Here is a 21,411-nt window from a genome sequence, read left to right as displayed (position 1 = left end):
TGTAGACATAATGCAAGAATTTACGTATGCTCGCAGAAAAAGAGAAAACTAGGCAAAATAAAAGGGAAAGGGCTCGATTCAATCTGAACCACTGAAGAGCTGCGCTTACAGCGCGATAGTACTGTAATGTTCCTGCTTTAGAGGAGATTGCATTCACGGTAAACGCTGCATATGTCAGCTCAATCGAAAATTACCTTAAATAGTAATTTGATAATAACTGGCTTTATTTATGTTAAACTAGCTTAAATTCATAAGGGCCTGCGAGTTAGTGCCAGTGGCAGAAAGTGTGTGTTCTCATTGCCCGAGAGTCATTATCTCATGTCAATTCCACAATCACATCAAGCGCTCAAAAACGAATTAAGGACAGAGGCTTGCTAGCACTTACAGTTGTCAGTGAACATCAGTTAGGGACAGCGAGTTACACTCAGGCCAAGGCTAAATAACATATCAGTGAAATTACAACAAATACCAAACATTAATCAATTAACTTGAAATTACACCCATTTAGCCTCCCAACATCAAAGACAAAGATTATACCAACCAAAACGGTGTGAATTAAAAAAATATATAATAATCTTAAATCGTATGATTAAATCTGAAGTAAAATCTCTTACTGAAAATACAGGGCCTACATCTTAGAGCTCTAATAAGAAGGAAGCAAAAAAAAAGATACATATTTATTTGAGGCATTGCGCTGGGCTGGCCGTCGGGCATGAGGTGGGAGACGGGAGGGCCGGGCTGGGCAGACGAGCTCTTTTTTAAACGCAGTTAATCAGGCCCGGGATGCAATTTGCTCCCTTTAGCCTCTTGTAAAGGTATCCCATCCACTTCGCCACTAATTAATCTTCCTCAGTGAGCTAATTATTTTGTACAGATATCCGATAATGATGGAGGACAAGATGTAAAATTTATGGTAAAAGCAGTTGGACTAAAGGAAGCTGTAAAAATGAGAGAAAATACTTAGGGAGGATTCTAGGCCTTTCGCAACAACTGATTTGGTAAGCGATGCATCTTCTCTAGTATCGTTTTTGAGAGACATTTGGGTTCTAAAGGTTAGCTTGAATGTTGCCTGAATCAAGTCTAGCATGAGATCAGACAGGATTGTATTCCTTAGTGCACACCATTCCTAACCGTCACAAACATTTTTGCAACTTAAAACGTTTTGCAACGAAGATGAGGGTTCCTTGTCAGACAAATTCAGGTAGACATTCCTCCCGTTCCAGCCTGTTTGCTTTCGTTTGGTTTCTAGTGAATACGACCCAGATAACTCTCCAGTCTTAAACAATAGCCACATTCTTTGTTGCCCACCCTGTAAAAGGTGAGAACAACACATCAGTAATGATAACACGCTCGCTCTCTCATCCCCACAGTACGGACAGGTAATGTCTTCCATTGGCTCTACTAACTATTAACCAGGGGGGTTGAGACAGAGACCCTCAGTGTGTGCCATAAAGCCCAGGGAAGATCCCCCTCTCACATCCACATCCTGCCCTTACGCAATCAACCCAATCAGCCAGTCCAGGGCTAATTACCCTAATCTAGGAGTGACAGCTTCAGAGCTTCCCTGACATCCTAGTACTTCCTCCACCGGTTGTAAACGCCACTAGGGCGAAGACCACAGATAGTGGCTGTGCTTCTTCATCGCTATTCACATTAGTTGCTTACAACTTTAAAATAAATGCTGATTCTGAACACCCACTTTCATGATGTCAAAAAATGATTTAAAAAAAAGGCTTCACATCAAGTTCCTGCAAAATGCCTTAAAAGGCTAAATATTCATTCAAATTGTAGTGGAAGAAAGGTTTTTGAAACAACTAAATGCAAGGATTCAAATAAAACAAAAGTGGTTATGCTAGCACCGTAGATACATGTAAAACCTTAGATACATGTAAAACCTTAGGGTGCCCCTATTCCCTTTGTAGTGCACTACTTTTGACCAAGGCCTGTAGGGCTCTGGTCAAAATGAGTGCACTATATAGGGAAAATGGTGCCATTTGGGGACGCATTCAATGTGACTAGATCCGATGTAGAACACTGACCTGACTTTAGGCACCATCATGCGGTGCTGCACCATGAGCGTGTGGCAAATGGAGGCCATCATGGTGAAGACCTCTTCGCTGGCCGAGTCCCTCCACACCAGGTTGAGCAGCGCGTTGGTCTGCTGCTTGGTGTCCAGCTTGTGGACGCACTCCTCCGTGATCAGCTGCACCGATATCCGATAACTGTCGTGCTGGAACGAACGAGAACACACAGAATAGGTGTGAGTGAGATGTTCCAGTAAGTATAGCTGGGCCTGTATTCATAAAGCCTCAGTAGGATCTGGGATCAGTTCTGCCATTTAGATCATAATGGAGCAAATCGTTTGGCCAGGGGGCGGACCTGATCCCAAATCAGCCCACCTACTCTGAGACGCTTTATGAATACGGGCCCCGGTGTTTATAATGAGGTGCCTAAAGGCAGTGTGGATAAGGCTGTGGTCTGCTACCCTTGTGTAACACCTGTATTCAGATGTTAGCCGTTTTCATTTGAGAGTGTTGCCTGTGAAGTAAAAGGGCATTCTGAACTATATGCGTTACCTGTAACCTGCAGAGTACTATCCCTGGATTTCACTCTGTTATCTGTATTGACACATTAGTGGTAGCTAGCTACCTGTGTGGACGGAGCCTGGATGTCGGTGTCCTCCTCGTCCTCAGAGTCACTAATGACCTCCGGCCTGCTGGTGCTCTCTGACACGGGAAGGAGGGGTAGGAGGGTCTGCAGAGCACGCAGGTATAGCTGAAGGCCATCCTCTGACAGGGAACCTGCACACATACAGACAACATTACTACAAAACACTCCCTATCGCCATAGATTTTGTTTCTGGTCATTCTCTCCAAAATCCTCTTGTCAGTGTATCTGCTGGTACACGAGAGTACTATTCCCCACACACTGTACACAAAGGCTGTGTCCCAAATGGCACCCTATTACCTAGATAGAGCTCTGTGTAAAGTAGTGCACTATGGGAAAAGGGTGCAATTTTGGACGCAGCCAAAGCGTATCCCTGACAACACTTACCCAGGCACGTCTCCCCGGCTGAGAGGACAAAGTAGAAGAGCCACGGCGCCTGTTTCTGCGCCGCTGCGGAGGAGACTACAGTGGCCTGCAGGGAGCCCAGGAAGGCCTCAAAGGGGAAGTGGAGGCGCGGGTCGGACAGCGCCGGAATAAAGAAGTGAAAGATCTGCTCCGTGAACGGCGCCGAGATGAACTCCTCCGTGAAGGCTGCAAACACAAACTGCCTGTGGAACCAGAGAGAGAGGGAGAGAAATTGATTGTCACTACACAAACGGCTGGAGTGGAGCCGCGCGTACATTATCCACATTGTAAAATGGATGAGTTGGTTTTAAAATGTTCACTACATATAGAGTTGAAGTCGGAAGTTTACATACACTTAGGTTGAAGTCATTAAAACTCGTTTTTCAGGGTCCTCCGGGGTGGCGCAGTGGTCTAAGGCATTGCATCGCAGTGCTAGCTGTGCCCAAATGGGCTTGAACCCAGAGACTCTGGGTTCAAGCCCAGGCTCTGTCGCAGCCGGCCGCGACCAGGAGGTCCATGGGGCGACGCACAATTGGCCTAACGTTGTCCGGGTTAGGGAGGGTTTGGCCGGTAGGGATATCCTTGTCTCGCGCACCAGCGACTCCTGTGGTGGGCCGGGCGCAGTGCGCACTGACCAGGTCGCTAGGTGCACGGTGTTTCCTCCGACATATTGGTGCGGCTGGCTTCCGTGTTGTGTGTTAAGAAGCAGTGCGGCTTGGTTGTGTTTCGGAGGACGCATGGCTTCCGACCTTCGTCTCTTCCGAGCCCGTACGGGAGTTGTAGCGATGAGACAAGATAGTAACTACTAACAATTGGATATCACGAAATTGGGGAGAAAAAGGGGGTTAAAAAATAAAACTCGTTTTTCAACCACTCCACAAATTTCTTGGTAACAAACTATAGTTTTGGCAAGTTTGTTAGGACATCTACTTTGTGCATGACACAAGTCATTTTTCCAACAATTGTTTACAGACAGATTATTTCACTTATAATTTACTGTATCACAGCAAAGAGGCATTCCAGTAGGTCAGAAGTTTACGTACACTAAGTTGACTGTGCCTTTAAACAGCTTGGAAAATTCCAGAAAATGTGGTCATGGCTCAAGAAGCTTCTGATAGGCTAATTGACATAATTTGAGTCAATTGAAGGTGTACATGTGGATGTATTTCAACGCCCACCTTAAAACACAGTGCCTCTTTGCTTGACATCATGGGAAAATCAAAAGAAATCAGCCAAGACCTAAGAAAAATAATTGTAGACCTCCACAAGTCTGGTTCATCCTTGGGAGCAATTTCCAAACGCCTGAAGGTACCACGTTCATCTGTACAAACAATAGTACGCAAGTATAAACACCATGGGACCACGCAGCGGTCATACCGCTCATGAAGGAGACACGTTCTGTCTCCTAGAGATGAACGTACTTTGGTGCAAAAAGTGCAAATCAATCCCAGAACAACAGCAAAGGACCTTGAGAAGATGCTGGAGGAAACATGTACAAAAGTATCTATATCCACAGCAAAACGAGTCCTATATTGACATAACCTGAAAGGCCGCTCAGCAAGGAAGAAGCCACTGCTCCAAAACCGCCATAAAAAAGCCAGACTATGGTTTGCAACTGCACATGGGGAAAAACATCATACTTTTTGGAGAAATGTCCTCTGGTCTGATGAAACAAAAATAGAACTGTTTGGCCATAATGACCATTGTTATGTTTGGAGGAAAAAGGGGGAGGCTTGCATGCCGAAGAACACCATCCCAACCGTGAAGCACGGGGGTGGCAGCATCATGTTGTGGGGGTGCTTTGCTGCAGGAGGGACTGGTGCACTTCACAAAATAGAGGGCATCATAAGGTAGGAAAATTATGTGGATATATTGAAGCAACATCTCAAGACATCAGTCAGGAAGTTAAAGCTTGGGATCAAATGGGTTTTCCAAATGGACAATGACCCCAAACATACTTCCAAAGTTGTGGCAAAATGGCTTAAGGACAACAAAGTCAAGGTATTGGAGAGGCCATCACAAAGCCCTGACCTCAATCCTATAGAAAATTTGTGGGCAGAACTGAAAAAGCATGTGCGAGCAAAGAGGCCTACATACCTGACTCCGTTACACCAGCTCTGTCAGGAGGAATGGGCCAAAATTCACCAAACTTATTGTGGGAAGCTTGTGGAAGGCTACCCGAAACATTTGACCCAAGTTAAACAATTTAAAGGCAATGCTACCAAATACTAATTGAGTATGTAAACTTCTGACCCACTGGGGAATGTGATGAAAGAAATAAAAGCTGAAATAAATCACTCTCTCTACAATTATTCTGACATTTCACATCCTTAAAATAAAGTGGTGATCCTAACTGACCTAAGACAGGGAATTTTTACTAGGATTAAATGTCAGGAATTGTGAAAAACTGAGTTTAAATGTATTTGGCTAAGGTGTATGCAAACTTCCGACTTCAACTGTATACTTATATATATATATTTTTTTTTAACCCCTTTTTCTCCCCAATTTCATAGTATCCAATTGGTAGTTACAGTCTTGTCTCATCGCTGCAACTCCGGTACGGACTCAGGAGAGGGGAAGGTCGAGAGTCGTGCGTACTCCGAAACACAACCCAACCAAGCCGCACTGCTTCTTGACACAATGCCCACTTAATCCTTAAGCCAGCCGCACCAATGTGTCAGAGGAAACACCGTACACCTGGCGACCGTGTCAGCGTGCACTGCGCCCGGCCCGCCACAGGAGTCGATGGTGCGCAATGGGACAAGGACATCCCTGCCGGCCAAACCCTCCCCTAACCCGGATGACGTTGGGCCAATTGTGCGCCGCCCCATGGGTCTCCCGGTCGCGGCCGGCTGCGACTCGAACCCAGAATCTCTAGTGGCACAGCTAGCACTGCGATGCAGTGCCTTAAACCACCGCGCCACTCGGGAGGCCAATTCACTACATACATGACAATGATATTGGATTAAGCTACTGATCACAAATCAAAATGTACAAATATGTTATACTATGACAAATAAACATATGAACAGCTTAGATTCCACAATAAATTGTTTTTAAAGGGATAACTTTTGGTTTCAATCTTTAAGTATTTTGTTCACACTGTTAATACAATCCCCAAAAAGTCAGTTGTCAAGTTTTCAAGATGGAGCACTTTCCGTACAGAGCCAAAATACCGTTTTTGAGTAAAGTTATTCTTTAAACTCATTACCCAAACAGGGACAATAGAGTGATCGAGAGAGTAGGTGTCTCCTCCTTTCAGCTCTGTGAGTGCCCCAATATTGTCTTGTCAAACAAAGCTGTTTTTACTGAGTCACTCACACATCTGGTGGCCCCGGTCAGATAATTATCTGTTGGAGTGAGTGTGTACACAGGTTTCTCACACCCAGTCTCTGCTTTTCTTCAAAAAGAAAAGAACGCCCCCCTCGTTTGTCATTCAGAATGTTTCATATTGAGAGCAAATCGTCAATATTCTGTACTCCGAGTCGGGATCAGTTTTATTGCTCGTTGTAAACAGGTTGGTGAAGCAATTACGGTGTCTCCGCCAACTCAAAGGACAAACAAATGCCCAAAGTTTACATTACCGGTTTACTGGACAATCTTAACAGCATACGCCACAGACAAAGGCATTCCGCTCGTGGCTTCTCACTGTGCTCTTTCTCACATGCTCAGCAGTCGCTGATGCCGAGAGGCTTTGTGTGTGAGGGGTTTTTTATATGTTGGAGGTGAAACTTTTAGGGGGTCTGGCTTTAGCAAAAAGGGCCTTCTCTCTCTCTGTGTGTGTGTGTGTGTGTGTGTGTGTGTGTGTGTGTGTGTGTGTGTGTGTGTGTGTGTTCTGATTACTTTTATGGTATGTGCGCGTTTGACTGTTCTGATGTGACCGTTTTGGTTTTACAGACGCTACGGCTGCTGTTACAGTAGGGTAAAGTTGCCCCTTAGACACTGATCTTGGGCCAGTTTATATTTTTCCCCACAAATGGTTAAGGTTAGGATTGGGGGAGGGGGAGCTGATCTTGTACCTAGGAAAAACGTATCCCCGGAGTGTTATACCTTGCGCCTGTTGTGCAGGAGGAATAGGTAAAGTGCAGGGGCTTCAGCGTGTGCTCCAGCAGTGTGCCTGCCAAGGGGATAGCGTGTGCTCCAGAGGGAGCATCACTGTACTCCAGACTGGAAGGGAGCTTGTGATTCACTAGAATATAAAGCGACCTGTAGTATCCTGAGAGAGAAAGAGTAAGACAAAAAGATAGAGAGCCGATTCAAATTCAAATGGGGCTTGAAAATTAGCATTAACCAAATAAAATGTTATAGTGCACTTCCGCAGACATCCTCATGATATTTACCTTTCTGTACCATATAGTGCAAAATCTGCTCGATTAACGATGCCACACAATTAACGTCTTGAAGGACAGGGAGATAGGTTCTCTCTGAGGAATAGATCTCCAGCATCCTCATGGGAACGGCAACATTCAAACTGTCATCCTTGCAGGTTTGTAGAAGTCTAGGAGAGAGATGGACAAAGGGTGTAAAGGTGGTGCAATACACTTCATCGATTTGTTCGCAAAATGCATTCATGGATGTACAGTGAAGTTGCCCTTAGAAGCTGATCTTGGGTCAGTTTAACATTCTTTCCACTAATGGTTAAGGTTAGGATTGGATGAGGGGAAGCAGATCCTAGATCTGTACCTAGGTGAAACTTCACCCCAGAGCGCATTCATGAAGAATAGGTGTAGGCCCCATTACCTGCAGCAGAAGCCCAGGACCCTCTTGATCTGAAACACACACGTCTGTCTTTCGGGCCCCGCCAGCAGCTTCACAAACTGCCCATTGTGTTTCACTAGGTTCTGACAAATCCATATCTACAGAGACACAGACAGAAATGTTGTGTCATGTTCCCACACGCAAAACGTACATTTGAGTCATTTTAGCATTTAGACGTCACATTTTGACACGTTTTTGATTAGTTCAACAACACGTTTGCCCAAAAACCATTGGTCCTCACCAATCTCTGAGAGTCCTCACTCTGTCTGTAGAAAAATAGCAGTTGCCTTGTTAAGAGACTGAGACTGGCAGCGTCGGAGATTGGCGGTCCACCTTCTGACTGTGCCTGGCAGACGCAGCGGTCAAAGTTGCCCCTCTGGATGGCATACTGGAAAACACCAGGGTCAGAGGCCAAACAAACAGTTATAGAGATGATCCCTTGATAGATACTTCATTGTGTAGACTATCAACATTGCCAGCAGCAATAAAAGGTTGTGGAAAAGGGATTGCTGGCAAGATAAGGGAGTGTGGAAGGGAATGGCATTGAAACTGAAGAATGGGTGTTGTCTAATGACTGTGAGCTTGTTCATATTAGTAGACATACTTGCTGTTTTCGGTCATGGTATCCTCGTATATAGGATTGAATGATAATTGCATTCTTCAATCTTCGTCTTTCATCCTTATTGAAGTTGAAAAACAGAGTAAAGTAAATAAATACACAGAGAAAGTAAATAATGATTGGTTGACATACAAAGCTGGACGATTTTACGTCAAAGGACTACCTCTCTTTTTCTCCTTTCCTCTTGTGTCCGGTGTAGGAGAGATGCTTTTTCCTCCTGAAAGACAAAGTATATTAGCCTGGCATGACTAGTAGAAAAAAATAAGTCACTAGGTTAGCATAGGCAGACGTTAGTGGCCGCTGTATCTGCACTATCTTGATGTGCATTCCCAGTAATACTTGTCCCCCGTGGACCAGCTCGTACAAAGGCATACTTTTCTAGTTTTAATGGCAGAAAAAAAATTACACAATTTTCTGAATTACGGACAACTTCGGATGTTGCACACAGCGTTCAGCCAAGGGGTGTGAAAAACAAGTAGTCAGAAAATCCAAAAGTTATTAAGTTATTAATCTCATTGTGGTCTTACCTTTTTACTCACTCCCCCAAGAGACACCTTGGGTCTTGTTTTGAAATCTCCCTCAAAACTGAAGCTCATGGTTAGATGTTATCAAAGAGATGTTTCTAACCATAGATGAAGGATCCTTGTCTTGGTTCAATTCAGGACTTTACAAATTGGGTACTACAGCAATCTGAAAAATAAAGTAAACGAAACATTCCATTCATTTGGTGGCTAGTTATCTAACTTAGTACAGTACCGACAACTTGACACCATCCAGAATAAAGCATCAATATTAAAGCTAGCTAGACACATAGCTACAATTGTTAGCGAACGTTACACTTCCCGCATCTAGAATATTTTTGGAAGGGAAATTGAAAAACAAAAAGAGCCACAACCAGTGGAAAGTGTAACTGACTAGCTAGGCTAACGGTAGCTAGCATGCTTAGCCACAGTAACGTTAGTGTTAGCTAGCTAACGTTAGCTACAGTAGCTAACGTTATAATAATTCCCAAAAGACACAAGTGACTTTGACTAGCTATATAGCTAGCACAACACAGCACCTTTTGTGGGGAAATCACTGTTGCCTTGTAGATGTCTCTCTAACGCATTAGCTACATTGTCAACCATGTTCCGGTTTTATGTATTTGTTAGTTAGGCAACTTAGTTAACAAACGTCACTCTTTTGGTTTTCATTGCACAACACCAAAGACAACCCTGGACGATAGGCTAACTGGCTAGCATGCTAGGTTAGCTAATGACTCAGCAGCTTGTGTATACATCGCTCTTGGTGATCTGTCTGCCACTACTTCATACATTCAATAGCATTGGATGTACAGACAACCCCCAAGTTACTTTATTCGTGCGTACATGTAGATGACTCTTTTGACATTATAGCTAGCTAGCCCGTTAGCAAACGTTAGCTGGCCAGCTAACTTTACGGGACAGGTCGCCTTTCTAGCTAGCTAACGCGTTAACGTTAGTAATCATGGCTATCCTCTTGACATCTTTGTTCTAACAGAAGAAATCGTTTGGACTAAAAAATAAAGTAACTGTATGTGGATTACCTTTGATTAATGAAATGACCAACAGAAATGAAAGAGTACATAAGACTTTTGTGCGATATTAAATGAAACAAAAATGTATTGTTGGCTCCTTCTCCCCGTCTTTCCAGAAACACAACATAAACGGGTACGTCCTTCTTTAGAATACTGAAATCCGACTGGATAAGCGTTTCAATGTTGAAATGCTATTCGCTGAATGCAATGTCAACAAAACACTGTTTGGCATTATTGGATCATCATCATCATCTAGCAGAATCCTAGTGCATTCGTGCCTTGGTCCGGGGATCAACAAGGAAACAGGGAATTTTTGTTGATTTGCTATTCAAATTAACATATGGTGATATTCTTTATAATGCAATAGTAGACCATGGGCCTAGTTCCACTTCAACTAGAAAAGAGAGAAAATATAAATAGTTATATGGTATGCAACACAATGTTAGCTGCACTGATTGTATACTTTCATGGAAAGGAGACAGGTGTGCTTGTCAAACCTGAAGAATCTTGTTCAAAGTTGCATTTAGTCTCTCTAAATTACATATAACCCTACATATGACCCTGGCTGTGCTATTTATAGTTTGATTTGAAACTGCTCCATTTTACCCAATCTCCCATTTCTGTTCAGAATGATGTATGAGTCTTTGATTGATTTAATCATTTTTCAGTTTAAAAATGGATTTAACGAACTAATCCAATAATTCTCCTGGAGATACTTAAGTCATTCTCCACCCTCCATTATGTCAAAGAAGATCAAGCATTTATGACATCTTATATGTGCAATTAGACATCATAATTGACAAAAATACCATTTTGATTGTTACAGTGAGTTACAGAAATGTCTGACTTTGAGTTGTCAGTTTACCTGCTAACCCCCACAAAATTTTCCATCTTAAACGCTTAACAATTTCGAAAAATCACAAATAGTAGCTGGTTGAATCAACGTTTTTTCCAATTAATTTCAATGAAATTATTATATTTTTAATTTAACTAGGCAAGTCAGTTAAGAACAAATTCTTATTTACAATAACGGTCTACCCCGGCCAAACCCGGACGATTCTGGGCTACCCAATCACGGTGATGTGATTCAGCCTGGATTCGAACCATGTACTGCAGTGACGCCTCTTGCACTGAGATGCAGTGTCTTAGACCACTGCGCAACTCGGGAGCCCACCGTGCACTCGGGTGCGTTCGTAAATTGCTTCCAGTGTGTCAGAGTGCGCTCTGGGTCGTTCGTAAATTCAAAGTGTTGTCAGATTGTCTGTTCGTAAATTCAGAGCGGTTCGCTCTCGGAGCTTTCCGAGCGCAGACTGGACGATTCTGCGGATGAGGGTTGATCCGAGCGTTCTGACCTCACATCGGCAGTCAAGCACTCAAAGTAACTGGCTTGCTTGCTACTTCCAGACAAAAATGAGCAACACAAGAAGAGAACACCTCACTCTGACCATTTTACTCACCCTGACTTGCCTAGTTACATAAAATAAAATAAATAAGAGAGTTGTTTAAGCTGTTTTCTAGCGTAGGTGACTGTAACTGAAACAATTTAATGACCTGTTTTTGCTGAGGTTTATTTTACCAGGCAAGTCAGTTATGAATACATTCTTATTTTAAATGACGGCCTAGCAACAGCGCCTTGTTCAGGGGAAGAAGGACCGATTTTTACCTTTTCAGCTCGGGGATTCGATCTTGCAACCTTTCGGTTACTAGTCCACGCGCTAGCCACTAGGCCACCTGCCGCTTTATGGCCACCGGTCAAATGCAACGGGTGTTGCGTGTTCGTAAATTCATCAGTTATAATCAGTTATTCTGTGCTCTGGCACACTCAGACGAGAGCGCTCAGAAATCGGAGTTGATAGCCAGAGTGAATTCACGAACGCACCATATGTTGAACCAATCTGGAATAGACGTTGAATTGACGTCTGTCACCAGTGGGCTAGCTGTTGAGAGTTGGCACAGTAATGGACAAATGATGACCTTAACTTTTGTGGATGTACATTTTTGCTTGTTTTTGTCTCAGGACCAAGTCAATAGAACAAGATGGGGACTATACACATTTCAAAATATCGTAAACCTCTGGCTTGGACTGTATGTTGTTGTAGCTACATCTAATCTAATCAATTTAAGACCACAGGTTAGAAGTGTCTTTAGAAATTAAATCAGCATCATTTACTGTCTGTGGGATGTCACCTCACTACATTTCCCCTAATGGATCAAAATATATGTTAGGGGGTGCATTTCTAGCAAGAAGTGCATTTTAGTATATTTTTCATACACTTGATGTAAATGTATAAACAGTGATAGGCCTAGTGTTAATCATAGTTGAATTAAGGGAGATGAAACTTAAACAAATGACTCATCAATTGCGTCATCATCAATGTCCATTGCTTTTGAGAAGAAGGCATTCAACATCAATTTAACACAAGTGCCCAATCGAAGATGTATCTTGCTTACATCTCACCCACCTTTATTCTTTGTTCTATTTAAATGCGGTCCTGTTTTGTCACATCCATTCGTTGTGCTTTTCTGTGCTTGTGTGTAAAAATCCATTTCATAAATGAAATAACATATCATAGGACATTTATCATTTGCTGCACTCGCTTAGAAAAAATTAAAAACACATGTTGGCCTAACAACTTAAAATAACCATGTTCTGAGATCAAATTTTATGAATTGTACTAAATAATTAACAGGTTACTTAACACGTTGACAGGTGTACAATTAATCATGTCCAGTGTCAATTGGAAACACAGACGTTAGAAGATTACATAGACAACATTTCAGATCGTCAATCACTGTGTCTCACGTGATGGGGGAACGGCCTATCCGACTGTCATCTCGTTTAGTGGAAATTTCACGACACAAAAGCAGACTGATTTGACCATCACTCCATGGAATTTCATATTTTTCGTTGGGTTCGTAAAATAAATGGTTTCACCGTCAACGTGAATTACAGAAAGGTAAACTTAAGGTATAATTCCAGCAGGTGAGCTATAGGTTGATGATGATATAGTGGATGGTGGTGCTGATGATATAGGCCTACTACTTGTTGGTTATGACTATGTGATAGGCCTAAACAACAATAACACCAATAATAATAAGAATAGCTAATAATAAGACAGGTTTAACAATAAATATGCATTAATATCAATAATTACATTTATCAAATAAAGTAAATTAGCAGCAATTTTAAATAGGCCTACAACTTTTTTAACGTTTTGAATCATTTTCATTCATTGAAAAATTCTTGCCTAATATAGCACAAGTTACATTCCATTGAGCGGTTCATGCTGAAGGACATCGAGAGAAATTATCAATACGGCTCTGCAGCCAAACAAAATTGATGGCACGTGCCCAAGAAATTAGCCTGCAATATTGAATTTAGGACATTTAGACATATTGCGCCTTTTGCAGGGAAATTAGTTCTCTACTCAGATCCAGCAGTCTACAAAAATCATATGCAATTAAGTCTTGCAGGAATGTGATCTCCTCGCTAATGATGCCTAGTTAATGGAGTCTATCGTCCAAGGGCTTTTAAGGAGAGAAATACTCTCCAAGGAATGGCTTCCTGAACGTTTTAAATTGATAAAATGATGAGTCACAAATGTGTTTCAAAGCAGTCCTAGCTGCATTTCAAGGCATTGGTCATTTGTGCCGATTTAATGGAATGTATTTATTGCAATAAAAGAGACAGTGCACGTCCCTTTAAATTGCCTTTTTATAATGAACACATTTACCGAGGGTAATGAATATATAAACTATCTCGATTTGTCACTTTGATTTGTATTTTAGTTAATTGTGAAAGTAATTACGGTGCAAATTAACAGCTTTCAGGAAAGACTGGGGTTTTAGGGTCTGCTTCCATCTTAGGGTCCCATATACATTTTCCCTCCTGTTGACGTGATGAAAAGGGGCAATACATCTCCGTGATTGGTGTTGGCCAATACTAAATGGCTTCATATTTCACTGGTGCTTTAATAGAAATAGTCATGTGGCTCCTTAATGAAATTAAACCAGGGGAGGCGACAAAGCACAGATCAAACGGTGTGGCGCTGTTAAGATATTAAGGAAATGATCAAATCGTAGATTTCAGATGCCGTTCATAAATTCTAAGAAATCGCAAAAATTGAATTTCAAAACATTTAAAGGATCTCAAAGGTCATCATAAAAAAATGTTTTTGCCCATATTCGAAATGCAAAAGGTGAACATCATCTGAGGCCTGAGCGAGATAAAAGTAATATCAAGATTACCCCATTGGCATTATTTGATTAGCTTTTAGGCTTGGGTTAAGACGTTCTGATTTTGTGGCGCACGTGGACTCCCATTGCAGGATGCCACATCAATCTCAGATTTGGCTATTATTCCGTAATCGGTCATAATATCATCAAGGTTTCCAATTAAACGGTCATCGTTTACTTGGAACTACCCCGTGACTTGTTGATTTCCCCTGAGCAAATAAAGTCTGCACAGACTGCGCCGGTCCCAATAGTGGTTAGCTGATGAATTGACAAAAACTAATCAGCTTGATTGGGAGACAGGTTAAGGGCAACAGTAATAATTCTCATTTCGACCTCTTCCTCCATTAACTTTAAGTGGCTTATTAGACCATAAGACAACCACCCCCAGAGCTATAGATATCTCGGCCTACATGGAACCTATGGCACCTAATAACGATTATATGCTTCATATTTTACGCGCTCATTTGAGCCATATAGAACTAAGGATGCAAGTTTCGTCTAATTTGATAACAGTTAGTGCACTTTCAATGTCAAAATATGCCTTTGAATATTGAATATCTATGTACCGGTGTGAATACAGGTGTGAATACAGGTGCATGCAGGTGCATACATGAAGAGATCCAGGGGGCAGCACGTGAGTTGAAAAGAGATGTTCAAATTATGGTATTACCCTAATTATAATTATTCATAATTTAATACACTTTGAAAAGTCTAATATGTAATTAAAGGAGTTCCAAAATACTATGGTAAATGTATTGCATTTAGTTAAAATATCCATTATTGGTTGCATTTTCCTTTCACCCCAAACACAAAGAAGTCCATTCACATATAATACCTTTTTTTTGCAGGGTCCCAGGAGGCTATATGCACTACATATCAAGATGTTACATTTAACATTTATATTGTGCAGGGCAGAGCGAAATGTATTCAGTCGACTCTCAGATTTGGGTAGTGGCATAAGGCAGGCTCTTAGCTAAATTTCCCAGTTGGGCTCAGGTCTCTGGGTCAAGCATAGACACAGTTTTTCATTTGTGACATTACATTTTTGGGGGGAGGAATATAATATCCTGCATGGTGTGGTGATTTATTTGTTTGGATCCCCATTAGATTTTGCAGAAGCATCAGCTACTCTTCCTGGGGTCCTCAAAAAAACACAAAACATGACAAGTAACAAAATACTGATACACTGCTAGACAAGAACAGTCACAAAATTTAAAATACAACGATGTACAAACAATACAACAACAAAAATAACATGTGCTAGAGGGTGTCTGGGTGTGTGTTTGTGTGTGTGTCCCTTCACAGTCCCCGCTTTAACATGATATGTAGTTTAATCTGCTTTTTAAAGGTAACTTTGTTGTTTGCTTGAGTAATTGGTGATGGAAGGGAGTTCCATGCAATCATGGCTCTGTATAATACTGTGTTGCCGTGAATTCATTTTGGACTTGGGGACTGTGAAGAGACCCCTGCTGGCATGTCTTGTGGGGTATGTACAGGTGTATGAGCTGCATGTAATTTGATTATAATAATAATATACGCCATTTAGCAGACGTTTTCATACAGACACTGGCAATTACATCACAGTAATATTTCCCATGAAAACTGCAGAGAAGTAGTTAATATCTCGTCAAACCTCATCAACCCTGAGCCATGCAGGTTGTTGATGTTAGTTCTGTATGTGCAGTTAATTGCAAGGCTTCCTGCTCTGTTTTGAGCCGGCTGCAGCTTTGCTAGGTCTTTCTTGGCTGCACTTGACCATATCAACGGACAGTAATCAAGATGGGACAAGACCAGAGCCTTAACAACTAACTAGTACAGTTTATTTTTGTGTCAAAAACGAAGAACATCTTTTTATAACAGACATAACCCTCCCTATCTTCACAACAACTTTGTCAATATGACTTGACCATGATAATTGACCATCCGATGTTATACTTAGGAGGTTAGCTTCCTCAACTTGCTCAATGGTCACACCCTTTATGCACAACTCCAGCTGAGGTTTAGGTCTAAGAGAATGTTTTGAACCAAATACAATGCTTTTAGTTTTAGATGTATTTAAGAACTGTTTATTATTAATCACCCATTCTGACACTGACTGTAACTCCTTATTTAGAATTTTAGTGAGCTCACTGACTTTGGGTGCTGACATGTAGAGTGTGGAATCATCCGCATTACATAGTCATTCTAGCTTTGTGTAAGACCAGTGGCAATTATTTGTAAAAATAGAGAAGAGTAACGGCCCAAGGCAACTGCTCTGAGGGATACCAAACTGTGCATATCTGATGTTTCAGAAGCTTCCATTGAAGAACACTCTCTGTGTTCTGTTGGATAAATAACTCTCCAGCCATGTGATGGCAGGTGATGTAAAGCCATAGCAAGTGAGTTTCTTCATTAACAATTTATGATTAATAACAAGGCATAGAAAATGAATAGGCCTATAATTTGACTGTATAGGCTTCTTCCAAAATATTTTGGGCAATATGCCTGTCATTGCTAAGCTGTACATGTAGGCTACACAAACCATCAAAATCCAATGCATTGATCAGGCCTACGGATTTTGTGGCAAAATGTTATTATAAATGCTTGCCCCCAACTCAAATGTGAGTTATGTGCGCAGAACTGAAGTTAGGAATCCACTGGCCCCTAGATGCCCCCCATTGTCTTATACTGCAGAAAGAAAGAAACACATACACTGAGTGTACAAAACATAAGAAACACCTTCCTAATATTGAGTTGCCCTCAGAACAGCCTCAATTCCTTCGCGACATGGACTCTACAAGGTGTCAAAAGCGTTCCACAGGGATGCTGGCCCATGTTGACTCCAATGCTTCCCAAAGTTGTGTCAAGTTGGCTGGTAGTGGATCTCTACTTCAAATAGCTTGTTCCATCTCATCCCACTGATGCTCAATTGGATTTAGATCTAGTGACTGGGCAGGCCACTGCTGTAAGCTGAATTCACTATTATGTTCATGGAACCATTCCTGGACAATCCTAGCCTTGTGCCATAGGGTGTTACCCTGCTGAGAAAATCAATTTGCAGATGGATACACTGCTGCCATGAAGGTGATTCACCTGATAGGAAATTATGTTCATATACCCTGTGACATTCAAACATTGCTCCACTTTTATCAAGGGGCTCAATGTGTGCCATGAAAACACACCCCACACCGTAACACCACCAGTCTGCAATGTTGACACGCCGCATGATGGATGCATGCATTCATGTAGTTTTCTCCATACCGTAGTCCTCCCATCAGCGTGAAACAGCAGATTTCATCAGACCAATTCTCCAGTGTCCAGTGTTTTTTGCTGAAAGAAGTCGAACTCTATAAGGTCGTCAGCTTCCCTCATTTGTGTCAAGGTACGGCAAGTTATGCATTCTTGTATGGGTCTTCGGGCACCCATGTTGTATTGGAGTGTCAGTTGACTAACATTATTTGGGTAGCCTATGAGTTAAAAGAGAGTATTAACTTTTAAAACTGAGATTTTCACTGGACAATTACTTTAAGATGGAGAAGCAAATTTCCATTGTTGCAATCACCAGGCATTATAGTCTGTTGCTCTGCACAATTTGTCAGCCTCCTTTGTCCTTTTTCATCAATAACCCGTTTTTTACTACTGACCTGCTATTGGCTGGATTTCCTTTGGGTGGTGGACCATTCTTGATACACACGGGTAACTGTTGATCGTGAAAAACCCAGCAGCGTTGCAGTTCTTGACACACTCAAACCGGTCGCCAACCCCTACTACCATTCCCCATTCAAAGGCACTTAAATATTTTGCCTTGCCCATTCACCCTTTGAATGGCACACATACACAATCCGTCTCAATTGTCTCAAGGCTTAAAAATCCTTCTTTAACCTGTCTCCTCTCCTTCGGCTACACTGATCGAAGTGGATTTAACAGGTGAAATTAATAAGGGATCGTAGCGTTCACCTAGATTCACCTGGTCAGTCTATGTCATGGAAAGAGCAGGTGTTACTTATGTTTTGTACACTCAGTGTATATGTTGTACAATAATGGCCTACCCAAAAAGCATTTGAATAATTTCCCTTAGGAAAGTATAGGCCATAGTTTTTTTTAAGTAACTGTCCAGTGTTTCGAAATTTCTATGAAATATGATCTATAATTAATTACAATATGAGTCAATAGATTTCCTTCCAAAAAAATGGTACCTATGTATGTCAAAAGCAGTTGTTCTGTGTCGGAATGTTGTGGGCATACCCCATCAACAGAATGGTGTTGTTGGCTTATACTGATCACTAAAAATAGCCTCTTGATTGGCCAGCTCATGGACCACTGATTGGCCAGCTCATCCTCTTCGGGAGGATGACATCATCCTCTATGAGGAAATAGCAAGCATTTTTCTAATGTCTGTTTGAGATACAAGTTTGCTTTGGCTAAAAATGCGAGTATAGGATGAGTCAACAACATTATTTGGGTAGACTAAGAGTTAAGATAGTATTAACTTTTAAACGTGAGATTTTCACTGCAGAGTTACTTTAAAGATAGAGGAGCACATTTCCACCGTTGCAATCACCAGGCATTATAGGTTGAAGTCTTCACAACTTGGAATTTAATTAAACTATGTGACGATAAATAGGTCAATAGGCTCTCAATACATTTTCAAGTCTATCCATCTTTGGCTAAATGTTTATCATATTATTGTTCAATGCAAATATATCCAACCCATTCATTAAAATGTTTTCTAAACTTCACCCTTTCAAAAGTGCCCCATCGACCCAAAGTGGGACGTGTCATTTCTTAGAGAGGTATGCAATGTGCCAGCTAAACGCATTGTAAACATGGCTTGGATTGACCAATGGGATAACCCCATGCCAAACGGGTGGAACCAATCCGATATCGAATAAGAATTAAGTGTCACGTTGGTTTCACCGCTCACACTTTAACCGAGATCATAACTTTAAGAGGTGGAACGACGACGACACTTCAATATCGTTTTGATACAACTGTTCAACGTCTGCAAACGACGGACACTGGTTCAAATGGAGAAATCCAAAAATTTCCGCATTGATGCGCTTCTGGCTGTTGACCCGCCGAAGGTGCAGACATCTCCGCTTGCGCTTGTGACTTCTTTATCATCCTCTTCCATTTCATCGTCCGGAAGTGTACCAAACTCAGAATTGAATGCCGACTCTTTACGGAATGAGACGCCGTCTCCACCTAGGATTTCCCCTTCTGGTTTGATTCCTAAACCAGGCTTCTTGAACAGTCCCCACAGTATGCTTGGATTACATCCACAGAGCAGCGCAGGAATCCCTCCCCAGGCTCTCTACGGCCACCCCATGTATACCTACTCCCTCGGGCAGCACCCTGCCTTGTCCTACTCATACCCGCATGGGTCCCATCACCACCATCCATGCAGCGACTCCCTCAAACTCTCAGCCGGGACGTTTCAGCTCGACCACTGGCTGCGAGTCTCCACAGCGGGAATGATGCTACCCAAAATGCCCGATTTTAATTGTGAGTATTGTGAGTATAACTGCTGTTTTTAATTATACAAATATTTTTGGACTGGTAATAAAAAACTGCTGACTTTATATTTGCTGTATATGCACTTGGCGAGCAAGTTGATGGATTTTACATTATTCATCCATTGGTGCCTTTATTGCCTCAAGACTTGGTGAAGGTGCGAGGAGAGGGGTGATAGGTTTTCAGAGAGAAACTAAAATGGACATATAATGGACAGTGGGAAAGTGACAGTGTGAAACTCGCAGCCGACACACTGTTTGCTAACCAGATACTGCGTCTTTTGTTCCTGTTCGTTTTAACAGATGTGTTTAAAATTAGGTGGCAAATAGCTTAGCTCTCTCTGAATATATACTCGGACAATGTTAGATGTTATACTAACAATATTATGGCAATTTCGACCTGAACCCGTTTCTTGAGAAGGCTGCATAGTGTGCAAAAAAACATACATTTATATCCCAAAGGATATATGTGTTCTATATGTTCAATTTAAATCAGTTTAATATAATAATATAATAATATATTTTATCCATTTAATATTCAACAACTGATTTCCCATTTAAACCTGAAATAACTAGCCTTTCATTTTCAATCTGCTTATTACTAAAGTACATATTGTTATAGGCTATATCATATAGGCCATGTATCCTATAGGCTATATCATATAGGGAAATTGTTATCTCAATATTATTCCTTTTGTTTGCAGACAAATTTGATTTTTCAGGCATATAACGGTTTTATTATAGCCTAAGTCTACTGCCTATCGAATAATGTATTGAAATACCGTGCATAGGCCTAATGTAAAAGCACGCACGCACGTTGACATCATTTTTTGACCTCATGAGTATAGAAATGTACTTAGATTTTGTTTTCCAGCTCAGGCCCAGTCAAACTTGCTTGGAAAGTGCAGAAGACCAAGGACTGCATTCACAAGTCAGCAGCTACTGGAGCTCGAGCATCAATTCAAACTGAATAAGTATCTGTCGCGACCGAAGCGCTTTGAGGTGGCTACATCCTTGATGCTGACGGAAACGCAGGTATATATAAGAGCTTCAAATACATGTTTGTTTGAGAGCCATTGTGAAACATACCACTATTATGCTATTGAATCCGTTTTACATGAAAACACTGTTCTTCAGTTGTGTGTTCTATGATCTGGCCAGGTGCTGCCCATTACGAACGGCTCGTATCTAAAAACGGCCTATTAACTCGAACTATTATTGTTCGACCATATAAAACACATTTTCTCAATTATATTTGTTATTTTCATTTTCAGGTGAAAATTTGGTTTCAGAACAGGCGAATGAAGTGGAAACGGAGCAAGAAGGCCAAAGAGCAAGCCGCACAGGAGGCTGAGAATAAGAAAAACAACAAAAACGGACAGGAGAAATCGGACGGACAGGAACAAACGGATTATCAAAAGACGAGTTCTGCCAAAAGTAACAGAATAAGAGACTTCAGGGACAGTGACGATGATGAAGGTGACAACTTCCTGTACAACTCCTCGGATTGCTCATCGGACGACGATAGAAACCACACCAGTGATATAAGCCCACAGCCTTGATATGGGTAAGGATACATGTATTTTTGAAAAGCTAGCGGCCTACACTCCTTAAATGTGAATGACATTTTCCACCTAACTGCAGCTGCATGTACAGTAATAACAACCTTCAATCACCTA

The 21,411-nt window shown here is 41.6% G+C and overlaps 2 protein-coding genes across 2 annotated transcripts in view; one reads left to right on the top strand and one right to left on the bottom strand.

Moving 5' to 3' along the window:
* The window catches only part of LOC120027594 (ubiquitin-protein ligase E3C-like), a 37,625-nt gene extending 27,492 nt beyond the window's left edge, over window positions 1-10,133 (bottom strand). Inside the window, exons 1-11 of the mRNA XM_038972579.1 lie at window positions 10,014-10,133; window positions 8,977-9,139; window positions 8,613-8,666; window positions 8,435-8,509; window positions 8,072-8,218; window positions 7,813-7,928; window positions 7,413-7,570; window positions 7,123-7,288; window positions 3,055-3,275; window positions 2,650-2,801; window positions 2,040-2,230 (exon numbers count right to left, since the gene is read on the bottom strand). Coding sequence (XP_038828507.1) covers window positions 2,040-2,230; window positions 2,650-2,801; window positions 3,055-3,275; window positions 7,123-7,288; window positions 7,413-7,570; window positions 7,813-7,928; window positions 8,072-8,218; window positions 8,435-8,509; window positions 8,613-8,666; window positions 8,977-9,045 — 1,349 coding nt within the window. The 5' untranslated portion in view covers window positions 9,046-9,139; window positions 10,014-10,133. The remainder of the gene's footprint in view (window positions 1-2,039; window positions 2,231-2,649; window positions 2,802-3,054; window positions 3,276-7,122; window positions 7,289-7,412; window positions 7,571-7,812; window positions 7,929-8,071; window positions 8,219-8,434; window positions 8,510-8,612; window positions 8,667-8,976; window positions 9,140-10,013) is intronic.
* Window positions 10,134-19,184: 9,051 nt separating this feature from the next.
* On the top strand, window positions 19,185-21,411 carry LOC120027580 (motor neuron and pancreas homeobox protein 1-like). The gene is made up of 3 exons (XM_038972556.1): window positions 19,185-19,724; window positions 20,607-20,767; window positions 21,007-21,411. Exons 1-3 carry the CDS (start codon window positions 19,247-19,249, stop codon window positions 21,292-21,294), a joined length of 927 nt encoding a protein of 308 aa, XP_038828484.1. The 5' UTR covers window positions 19,185-19,246; the 3' UTR covers window positions 21,295-21,411.

This window comes from Salvelinus namaycush, chromosome 33 (assembly GCF_016432855.1).
Source record: "Salvelinus namaycush isolate Seneca chromosome 33, SaNama_1.0, whole genome shotgun sequence".
In the NCBI taxonomy this organism is placed as follows: domain Eukaryota; kingdom Metazoa; phylum Chordata; class Actinopteri; order Salmoniformes; family Salmonidae; genus Salvelinus; species Salvelinus namaycush.
This window is presented reverse-complemented; position numbering and strand designations above follow the sequence as displayed.